Raw genomic sequence first — 12,308 nt, 5'->3', positions numbered from 1 at the left:
CGGCTCAGTTCTAACCACGAAGTTACAATTGATTCATTAATTAATTAATTCGTTTTCAAAAAGTCAAGTCAACATTTTAGTTCTACAATATCGAAAGCAGATAAATTTTCGTGGTGTCTAGCTTACGGTCTCCCGTGCACCCGGGGAACCTGTGGATCCCAGGGACCTGGACCACTTTGGAAAGTAAGCAAATAAATTATATAAATATACACTTCCGTATCCAAACGACATCTACTACTGTGTTTAAAAAACAGTGCTATTGTTTTCTTATTAGCATGGTAGATAATTAGTTTAACTAGCTAAGGAAACGTATCTATTTCACGGAGACAAACACAAACAAGGAACGCTGAGTTTGTATTTCAAATACCTATGTTATTTATGTATGGATAATACCTATTAATGTATGGCAATGAATTTAATTTAAAAAAAAATTACTTAAAACTTATTAACTATAGCGTGATGTAATTTGAATGTATTGCGTTGGAAAAACATTGCATTATGTTTATCAGGAAGTAACAACATAATAACATCCTACATTCTGAGAGCAAATAATAACCTATGTTTACATTTAATCCTAAAAATAATTAGTTTGAATTATGCTTCGAAACTATTACTTTGCTATGTTTTGTTTTATTAATGAACAAGTAATTCATCAATTATAGTAACCGCAACCAATTAAGCCCTTTAAAGTGGCTGTGGTCACATAGGGCGCAGAATGACCGCTGGTGATGGGCAAGCGCAGCGTAGGTCGTCCGCCCACGAGATGGGTAAAGGTTATTGTTTAGGGCGACAACCTTAAACATACAGACCGATTTTTACTAGTCCTATTGAAAAGGTATGGAACAGACTATATCCAGCTGGGGACATGCTACGTTTGTAATGATGATGATATTGAATCGATCTATGCCCGACAACCAAATCAAGATCTGGGGAGACCAAGAAGCAACCTAAGCAATTCAAAAAATTTACGGTATCGTCGGATGACCCTAGATACAGGCCGCTTTCTACCGACTCCGTTGGAAATCAACGAAGAAAGCGTATGTTTGTCAGTGGACGCCCTTTAGGTCAAACGATAATATTGATAATAGAGAATTTACAACTAACTCCGTGTATATTTGAGTCCCTTATAAGTTATGGCATATTGCTTGTTTTATTTGTAACTAAGATTTCAGAATTTTCATATGCTATTTGTATCAATCTTATCAACATGTCTAGGACAGATTTAATATTGAAAAAAATAATATTAAACGGCGCAGAAGCTCTGATTCTTTTCTTCTTTTGAAGATCCCAAGAAATGCCGAATTACAAAGAGATTGAGGACAGCTTTTTGCTTTCGCAATCAGCTGCATATTTGATTTCAAACCCAAACAAACCTTTTTTTGGCAATGTTTAGATGAACTAATTAAACATGATACCTCTGTGCCTAGAATAGATTCATTGACTCTGAAGTGTTTACACAATCAACATATACATGGAATAATTATATGAGCCGACATATATTTCAATATGATGACTCATATTAAAGGAAAATAATTTAGACATCACGAAGTAACATAATAAAAGAATAGTACTGCTAAAAACACAGTACCGCGAATTGGGAAAACGCGTTGAAGTAGGGGCCAAGCCCTGCTATAAATGGAGCCTTCGGAGTCGCGGGAGTTTAGAGTGGGGGGTCTAAACTCCTACTAGCTTCGGCGACTCTGAGGCGGACGATGGTTCGACGTGGTCTCGAACCATCGTGATAGCACCACGAGGATTTTGGGGGTAGCGTATACACGTGTACCTCGGGACGGGCTATCGAAAATAGCAAGCGCGAGGGAAAACCGCGTGGCGATCCCTGACCGGGAGATGCCGCGGTCTCCCGCATAGCGCAAAGGGCGATCACCGGGCGGGTTTTAGTTGGTAGGAATCCCACATACCCCTGTCCTCCCCCCAGAGGCGGGGCATCTTGAATGTCCGGAAGATTTCCCCCCGAAACCAAAAAAAAAGGGGCCACGAAAAAAAGCTGCCACAGCGACGAACACTCCCCGATCTCGCCCCGCCCGAACCTATGGCGCGATACAACGTCGACGGTAGCACTTTAATAAATTTATTATATCTTAAAATAATGATATTTTTGCGATAAGAAGGACATATAGAAACAAAAACTGTACTACAAGTGATCTTCACACTTCCACGTTCCCACGCCACTTGAGGTGTACCATTCCCCGCTAAGGGTACAATAATTTTTTACTGCATTGCAATATATGCGACGTTTCTCGTGTTTATATATTTTTTGGTTAAAATTTTAACTAAGATATATAGGACGTTAACATGCAACGTTACAACGTATCTGCAGGAGGTCCACCGGAACCATTTTGAGAGTGGTCCATTAGAAAGAAGTGGGAAAACCTTTAGGTTTATTGGGTCACAAGCAAACTAATGCTATTGATTGTAATCGTCATTAAAAATAAGAAAACCTAACTAGTACAAATCTAAAAGATACTTTGTTTTCTTTACACGTCGAAATATTTCCATCAAATTTTTTTTTAATATTTCACTAAACCACATGGATGTAACCATTAATACAGTTAGCAATCTAGATAAATGGCAGTAGAACTAAATTAAAATGACCTCGAGTTCAATTTTTGCGATGTACTGTACGAAAGTAATTAATTAAATTAATCAAGATTCGTTCCTAACAGTCGTGCAGTCTAGATTTGAGCGGATACGATTTAAAATTACGTGACAATTTTATTCCCGTGGACTGTTAATTTGTAAGATCAATTATTTAAGGGATTTTTATTGAGCTAAAGCAATTTATTGTTGCTTTAAATAAAGTTTTAATGCTTCGAATGGTCTCTTAACAAACTACTTTATGTTTTGTTGACGTCAGCATTGACGGTTATAAATTTCGTTTTTGATAATTCAATATAAAATCATGAAAGATAATCATTTTTTTTATTTAAACGCACTGTAAGGCTTATCACAATTATTATATTAGCTTTTTGAAACATAAAAGTAATTGTTTTCTTTTTTTTAAAAATATGCCATTACACAGTTAGACGAAACCGGAAAAAAAACTATCATAACTTTAAACTATTTTCGACTAAAACAGTCTGTAAACAAGAACCGACATCGTACTTGGCAATGTCATGACCGTCATTTCAGCCGTAAGGCGTCCACAGCTGAATACAACCTTTCCTATAGATTTCCAATAGGACCAGTTGTACCCTTTTCCAACGACTTTAACAAGGACTGTCTCTCCATGCCGTTTCAGCTCATAGAGGTCCAAATGTAAAACACCGAAGATATCTGTGAAGGAAATGTACAGTAATTGCCACGGTTAGCGGTTTAGAGTATGTCTATGTCGTATTATGCTGAGCATAGCAAGCTGCTGTCTACCCTCTGGAAACTTGTTTTTGAGCAGTGGCAATATTATATAAATAATACACAGTATGGATTTTATAAAATTGTATCCCAGGAATAGAGTCCGCAAACCGAGAACGCATGTCTCGATCCTCTACCGCTGGGATACCACTATTTTTTTCCCGACTGTTTATTTTATTTTTATTCTTTTATTATTATTTTACTTTAAAACAAACACTTTACATTTAATTTAGAAATATTTATTGGTATTTATAAATCTGAAGTAAAACTTGTTTATATTCACTGATATGATAAGTATATCGACAAACACCCGACTTTGAACATCGATGTAATGTTTCCAGATAAAACAGACGGTATCGTAGTCGCATATCTAAAGTGCGAGCGCGTGAATAATCATTTGCAAGCAGCTTCTGGCACTTTCCTCTATTTTTTTTTACATTGTATAACTATACGTGACATGTTACGTATGGCTGAGATTGCCAACTCAAATAGGTTATGTTTGCCTAAAACTTTAACATGAAAATTCCAATTGTCATCGTTTTATTTAATTTTCTCATATACTACTATTTTCCTTTTTGATTTATAATTTGAACAGTATAAATCAAGATTATCAGAATTTCTATACGAGATTAAATTGGGATTAAGGAGATCTGTAGACGAACTAAAGTAACTGAGTTTGCCCAGAGAATTGGCAAGTTGTAGAGACAGTGGGAAGAAAACAGCGAGCAGAATATAAAATGTTTACTGTATACAATGCAAAATATTTAAATAATTATCTTTATGGCTTCAGAATTGAGACCATACACAGGTAACTGCAGCATAGGACATCCACTCACAAGTTGGGCGTGATCTGGTTTAGGACATCAGAAGGCGACTGATGCTTCCAGCCTCTCCTGCTATAAATCGATGGTGGAGTCCTATATTGATGATAAATTCAGACTATTCGTTCAACACTTTCTGGTTTTATTTTAATGAGTAGTCTATTATAAACAAAACAATGTGCTTTATCGAATTCCACTGAATCTTATTCTTTACGATCTTCAAACTAAAAATTCCTTTTAGATATTTAAATACATTTCTCTATTGTTACCTTTAGCCTTCCTATTAATAAGTAATCAACCCTCCACCAAAAAGTGTTGAGCTACCCGCTACTTAAAAAGATTACATATTTTATCTCTAAAATAATTTTGCTGGCTATATGCCATTAACTGGCATGCTCTGTAGAAATTGATGAAGACTGAAAAAAGAGGCTAACTAGCCGATGACGCAATGAGTAGCGTGTAATCCTATCTGTGGTAACGAAGGTTCTAAATGGATAGAGAAAGAATAGCAATTCATTGAAGATGCTTAAGGTAATAATGTAATATATAAAAACGAACTTTAGATGCGTTTGAGACTAAGGATATTATAACTTTCATCTGAAGGCACATTAAATGCTTAAAAAAAAAGAGATTTTTAATAACATTTAGAAGAAGTTATTACAAAAAAGGCAATATAGTTGATACGCAAGTGTTTTATATGAAATACACATACGTATACAGTCGGCTTTTAGTTAATTAATAAAAATTTTGTAAACGTAACTGTTTAAGAAAGAGCTGTGTCCTAACACAAGTATGTAGAATATTTAAAAGAAGACTCTAAACACAGTTTGATTATGTGTTATTATTGGATGATGAAAAAAACATTATCCATTTTATTTTACTTATAAATATATGGAAGTCGGTAGGTTAAAATGTAAACTGGTAGCTCTTGAGGGCTAACGGATAAGACGTCAACCTTCTTAACGATCATATCAGGGGTACATACATATAAATTTTCTTTCTGGTGTTAGGTCTTTTTAGTAGAAGACTGTATATGCGTAAAAATTTAGACGAGTCAATATAAGCGACCCGTTGTCTAAGACGGATTAACTTACTTGAATTTTTTTGTGGCAAAAATCTATTACTCAATCAAATATACCATCATACAAACCATCACGGCACACCTAAAAATAAGGATGTCACACAGGCGTTTTCTTTTTTATATTTCTGTTTCAAATTAAGTATATCGCTACTAACATTAATTAACTTTGAAGTCTAACAAATGTTAGGTAATTGAATTTAAAAAGAAAACAGAGAGGAACGCAATTTCAAATAATTTAAAAAGATTTAATTATAATGTAAAAAATATATTATTATAGATAAAAAAGCGATCTTAACTACATATTACAAAGTTCAGAAACAAAGTGTCTTACGAATTTTAGTTATCATAAATACTACAATACATGTCAAAAAATATAATATAACTTCATACCTTTGTGACGAATACTTCATAAAACTGCCTCGTCGCTATTGATGTGTGAAGATTTCGCAGACACAAGTACAGCGCGAATAAGTTCAAATTTAACGACACGCTATCGAGAAACGAAGCTTTTTCTTGAAAACTTTCATTTTTCTCTTCACAAACGGATCCACTGTGATTATTTGAATTATTTTTCTAGTCAGTAATAGTTCATATAGAAACTAAATTATTTTGTAACACTTAATCAAAATTACTGGCCAGACATCCACCGCCCATGAAAAAAGCCATTTGCCTTATGACAGGTTAAGAAACTTTCGCGGCAAAATTCAAAAATAGAACATTAGTACGTCAGTTGGCAAAAATGGCGTCGTGCGGTCTTGAGGCTAATTTCACTGGTATTGTTATTTTTATTGGAAAATTAGCCTTTAATGGCCGGATTGATGCGTAACAGACTCTTTAGAGTCTTGCCCACGCGTACTCCGCGACACGACTGAACTAACGCAATCCTTTCGTCGTCAAATATTCAGCTTAATAATTTAAGACCAGAGTATATAATATAGTGATCTCTATATGGCAGATCTGCGGTGTCACTTAATGTATACATTGGTGATACAGAATCACAGAGAGCAAATACAACGCGTTACATTTCGAATAAAGAAAATCTATTTCTCATTTCTGTATCAGTAGTTGATACTGGTAATGGAGAATGTCATACATTAAAAATATACGGTTTAGGTAAATGAACGTGCATCCAGGCGACTTCCCGTGACCTTGACTCGATCGTTCTGTCTGAACCTGTCTGTTCACCGAGTGAGAGATCTGCTCACGCCGCGTTTACCGACTAGTGGTCGCCTCTCAAGTCCCTTTCGGAAAATATTTCAATTATATATGACATTATTGATAGTACTACTACTATTACTCATACTACTACTACTACATTTTTAAATAAGTTTTTCTTTTAAAATATATAAAAATAGGTTAATTTATAGAACATGCTAATCGACTGTCTTGATAATACAACATCTTTTCTAAGGATTCGATGCTCAGGACTATTCTTGATGAGTTCAAGTAATACATTTTAGGAATCGTTCCCATAGTCCATTTTACTAGCTTTTATTTTCCCATATATTTACATTTAACGGTAAGAGCCATATTGACTCCAATAATATAAAATCATCACTACTACACACAATGTCGCGAACACTATAATGTCAGCGGCTGGTCACCGCCAGAGGTGTGTGAGCGGTGAGAGGGAGGAAACTACAAGACGCACATGAGATATTTCGAAACAATTCTACTAGACGTTTATTCTTTATACCTTTTGCGTACCACGAGAAGTGAATGATCTGATATCTAGAGCAGACTCCACTTTACGATAAATTGACCATTTAAAAGACCTAGGGAATAGTAGGCAACAGTTTACGATATTACAATACAAACCTAGAAAATGTCTCTAAATTATCTTATAATAAATTTAAGAATTTCATTAACTAAAAACTTGTAAAAGTTCTTATTATAGTGAGAAGTATGTAGTATCTTAAAAGAATATTGCAAAAGTTACCAAAAAAAATCTGAGTTTGGTGTCGGCTCTTCTCACTCTTCGCATTTTACCCTCGTAGCTTTAACATAGAGAATGCCATTACAGAATAGTTCAATCTGTTTCTGATGATCCTATGTGGATATAATGTGAATAAATGATTAAACATCCACGCCAAAGTCTAACGTGTAAAACGTACGAAAGAAAAATTGCATGTCAAAAATCAGAATTCAAAACGAACAATACTTTAATATGTGTAACGTAGACTAAAATATATTTAAATGCAAATTTACGTGCAAGGAAATAATATCGATGTGGTATTAACAGCTCTATGTGATTCACCCGTATAGGCTATATAGGTGCGTCTCACAGTAATTTTATTGTACACTAAGTGAGCCGCCTACGTATTCGTCTTTGTTCTGTACCCATTACAGTAGAGTTTCGTGCACACAGCGTACACATTCCTTTGATAGGCATTCAGCACGTGACGCCTTATCTCCGGAACAAATGAAATCATAATGGTTTGGTGAACAGCAACCCATGGACTAATAAGTAATGTGATAGGATATGTATCACTTTGGAGACACATATGGATTGGTATACGATAGTTTTCAACAGCAACCTAGTTAATAGCAAGCCTTATAAATAAATTGAATTGGGGTTAAAATATTATAAAATTTATAATGATATTTTATTAAGAGTACCTTGAAGGTAAAAGAAATATCGAATTGGTAATTGAAAAATAAAACTAATTTATCATCAAATTACTCAAATTAAAAATAATGTTGTTAATTATTATGACGTATTTCTGTACATTAATAAGATTAATAGTATTCTAAAATTTTAAATTGGGATTACCATGAAAAGTAACTAAAATTAAAAAATGAATAATCATACGTTATTCATAAAAGGGTTAAAAAAATAATACTCTTCGTTCTCCTCCTTGTACAATTGTTCTCATTTTTGACCGTCGTGATCATTTGAACTGGTATTTATCTTCTTCTTTAAGCTACTATTTCTATATTTGGAATCGCAGCGTAGACATTGGTATATAAGTGTAGAATGGATTTGTTCCGAAAATTTGATGGGAATTCCACCTCTCGGGTAATTCCTATAAACTTTGCCAGTTACCATCAGTTGTTCGAGGTTATTGATTGTCAAAGAACTAACTTTCCTAGCTTTGTGACAGTAAAACTTTATTATTCGGCATAAGCATATAATAAAGACCAGATTTTAATTGTAAGATTGCGTTAAATAAACTCATTAGGCTGGAATGCGATCCGCGTAATTTTGCAGCATCTTTCACTACCATATTATCATAAGATTTATACAATTTCGATCGCCCTTCAAGAGCTATATTTTCGCAGAATTCCGCACTATTTTAGGCTTCTCTTATTGATATATTACTCAATTTATTAAGGAATATGATGACCGTTATTCAATTTTTTCTTCGATATTTATGATTACGTATACGGCATGATTGAACAGAGGTGTTAAAACTTTAAATGGTTAAATAAATAGTTTATTTCCTGTCAATTAATGGTTAATACTCACTAAGCAAAAATTAATGGTTCTAAAAATTATAAGCAACATTTTACCTTAACGTAGTAAATATAGTATGTAAGAGTTAGCCTCAAATTTTGTACTACACCGTTTAAATTTAATTATTGTTTACTATCTATCCTTAAATGCTTTGTACTGCCAAAAGTGATTGACCTGTACCGTTTCCCAATAGAAAAAATATATTAATGTAACATATTTCAGAGTGACTTTAAATAGGGTAATTGAAAATATATGTTAAAGATTTGAAAGCATTAAACTTACGCTCATACGTAAGTATTCATTCACTCGTTTCTTTAATCTGTCTATTAGCCATAATTACCATTCACAAATTAAGTTGATTTAATAACTTATGTCTTCTAATTTGAAAGGCGTCATAGCTAGTGATATCTTTCAACAAAAGGGATTTTTATAACAATCTGGAATTTTACATTTTTGTCACTGCACGCTTTATTGTAAAGAAACTATATTCTAGAATAAGTTTCTCTAAAGCCAGTTCCGCACCATACCAAAGTCTAACTCATATCTACTCTATAAATATTTAAACCTTACGGAAGTTATTACAAAAAGGTTGGCGGTATTAAACCAAAATTATAGTCTTAATAAAACATCGTACAATGAGTCCCAAGCCCTTACGCGACTAAACAAAGAACTAAAACAGCATCATTAGCAGTTTTATTTGCGTTCGAACGCTTCTGCGAAATTCTCGGCTGGTCTTGTATTTGAACGGATGTAATAAGAAAAAATATACAGCCAAAGGGATTCCTATAAGCGGTTAGCGTACAGGGAACTAATATGTCGTAAATCACATTGTGGATGTGTTGTTCTTTTTAATAAGTTACTTAGGTATAAGGAATGATTAACGTTGTGAAACATTAAAGTAATAGAATGATTACTCATTTTTTTTTACATTTCAATCATAGAACGCTTACTGCTATACAGGTGTCTTCCCCTCGGGTTTCCAATAAGGCAAGTAAGAAGAGACTTGCTTGCAATGACTTCCGACGTTAAACCTTAACATTAATAAATCTTGAAAAGAGAATGTGTTGAGTTTCAGGCCGACTCTTCTAGGCAGATCAGCATTTCGAACCGGTGGAAGCTTACTATTTATAAGTTTTAAATAATCAATGACTTAAAACAACGTGTAAATGCCTATATGAACAAAGATATTAATTTTTTATTTGTCGCTTATCAGTCTACGGTTTCTACTCCAGAATCCTAACGTCTTAGCGTGAACATAGCCCTCTCCATGGCTGTAGACTCGCTAATAAGGCCCAAGTGATAAGCCATATTTAGTGCCGTAAATTTATACTATTGCCACCAAATTCTACATAAACTTGATATAAGGTATATATGAGAATAACAAAGGCATAAACCAGCAAATAATAATTATTCAATCAACATCATTTGATCTGTCTGATTAGTTAATTGGACATTATTAGCGTTTAGACATTCGTTCCGCGTCGTATATCGCTGACATTATTGTTTGTGGAGTTAGAGATACTCACGTAAAATATATTGCCCTCGTTATTACAATTTAATCATTTGAAATAACGAAATAAAAGTATTCATCATCATCATCCACGTGTCGGCCGATACGCGCCCACTGCACGGCATAGGTTTCCCCAATTATCGCCCCAATTACTGGATTTTCATTGTCCGCTTTCAGCGACTTCCCGCGACCTTGACTGTATCGTCGATCTATGACCTATCGACGATTCTTGTACCGGCAAAAATAAAACGAAAAATATTTAAACTTGAAATTAATTAAGATTCATTTTCAATAAAATCTTATTGTGCTTTTGTAGACGTTTTATAGGACATAATTTTAATTTTAAGTACATTTCTTAACTTGTATTATATGGAGTATGTTTTATCTTTGCTAAGATTATTTTAAATATAACTTATGACTCGTAAATACAAAGATTATACATATTTTTTTAAAATTATTTAGTAACCTAAAACTTATAGGAGGGTTAATGTATAGCTTATTTGTCAGCAAAAACTTTAAAGCACAAAACGCCAATTTCAATTCTTCTGAAATACGTTACATTAGTTTATTTTTAATATTAGATTGCGACAGGCCAATATCTTTTGACAGCGTATAGTCTTCAGTGATATTTAGCAAATAATAATGATGAGGTTTTCCCACTACTATTATAATAGTACAAAAATAAATAAACTTGCCTACTTCGAATAAATATAACATAAGGTAAGGAGAGGAAATGCGGAGTTGCTGAGAATTATAAACTCGATCTCGAATTCATAAACACTCTTGTGAATTTGTAATTTTAAAAAGCTCTAGAATATCCGATTTAACTTTTCTAGTGCAAAATGTATGCGGAATATGAAACTATTTCAATCACTCTGTTTACACGATCTAAATCTAATATAGAAAATTATATCTTAATTATTAAAAAGAAATGTCTAACTTTTAATGTCAAGAATAGTTTTAATTTTATTAATGTTGTTGAAAGCATTGATTTGGTCATTTACATAACACAAATTTTAAACGAGTAGGTTCCAAACGGTGCAGCCCTTTTAGTTTATATATTAAGACAATTGGTACATGGTTATCAAAACGTAAACAATATTCAAATGTCATATTTGACATACATATTGGGTGCTACTAAACATTTTATTTTGTGTTCAAATTATGATAATATACGATATTAAGCTACATTATTCGTAAAAGGAATTATTTTTCTCTTAAGGCAATGTTTATTCTACACATATAAATGTGTTCATCAATATTTGCTTGCATCTGGAAATGTGCGGCCGTTTTTCGTTCGTTGTTTCTTTGTGACAAAAAAGAAAGCAATAAACTGATTCTTATAATGTTTCGAACTTAGAATCATTGGTTTTTTGATAAAAATGATCAGACTTAACCACGATAGTGAAAATAATCAAAAACAAGTAAACAGAATGAAATTCGTGAAAACAAAAACGTATCTGTCACAGACAACAATTCGTAATCCATAATAGCGTCTGATTAGAGGGAAAAATTTTAAAAAGATGCCGACCTGAAAACTCCGATGTACCATCGTGCTACATAATTTCGTAACGTAGTTATCTTTTTTGTATTTCTTATTTTTTAACTTTCTTTTCATTTTTATTTCACGTATTTTTTTTTAATTAACTCACTTCTCTTAAAAATAAATGATTTTTATTTCGAATTTGAATCAAAACATAGATTACATTTGAACTCATCAAATATTACAGTAATCGCATTTTTATAAAGAAATTCTGCTGTGTTTAAAAACTTTAAAACCGTCCATTGACATTTTCTAGAACCAATTCCGAACAAATTTTTAAAACATAATATTTTTAAAAAGATACCTGTAATAACAGCCGTTGAATCTGAAAGGTTCTCCCACTTCTACCTCGCATATCTTTATTAAGTAATCTTTGCACTACCCAAACGGTGAATGGTAGAAAATGCCTTCAGCATTTCATTACGATCCTGTTAACATTTACTTAAATATCTAAATTTAAAAAAATGTATCCACTAGAAGTAACATATGTTCTCTATATGGAAGTATGGACTTTTCAAAGTTATGTA

The 12,308-nt window shown here is 33.1% G+C and overlaps 1 protein-coding gene across 2 annotated transcripts in view; it reads right to left on the bottom strand.

The window, feature by feature from the left end:
- The window catches only part of LOC137924570 (uncharacterized), a 110,240-nt gene that overhangs the window by 91,414 nt on the left and 6,518 nt on the right, over positions 1-12,308 (bottom strand). Inside the window, exon 1 of one of the 2 annotated variants that reach the window (XM_068767961.1) lies at positions 5,662-6,170. The exons of the other annotated variant lie outside the window; for it this stretch is intronic. Coding sequence (XP_068624062.1) covers positions 5,662-5,681 — 20 coding nt within the window. The 5' untranslated portion in view covers positions 5,682-6,170. Of the gene's footprint in view, positions 1-5,661; positions 6,171-12,308 lie in introns of those variants that run through there. 2 annotated transcript variants of the gene reach the window in all.

This window comes from Battus philenor, unplaced genomic scaffold, assembly GCF_028537555.1.
Source record: "Battus philenor isolate CCGP_79_NKW_IND1 unplaced genomic scaffold, ilBatPhil1.0.hap1 SCAF_24, whole genome shotgun sequence".
In the NCBI taxonomy this organism is placed as follows: domain Eukaryota; kingdom Metazoa; phylum Arthropoda; class Insecta; order Lepidoptera; family Papilionidae; genus Battus; species Battus philenor.
The sequence above is the reverse complement of the archived record's forward strand: the minus strand, read 5'-3'. Positions and strand labels throughout refer to the sequence as shown.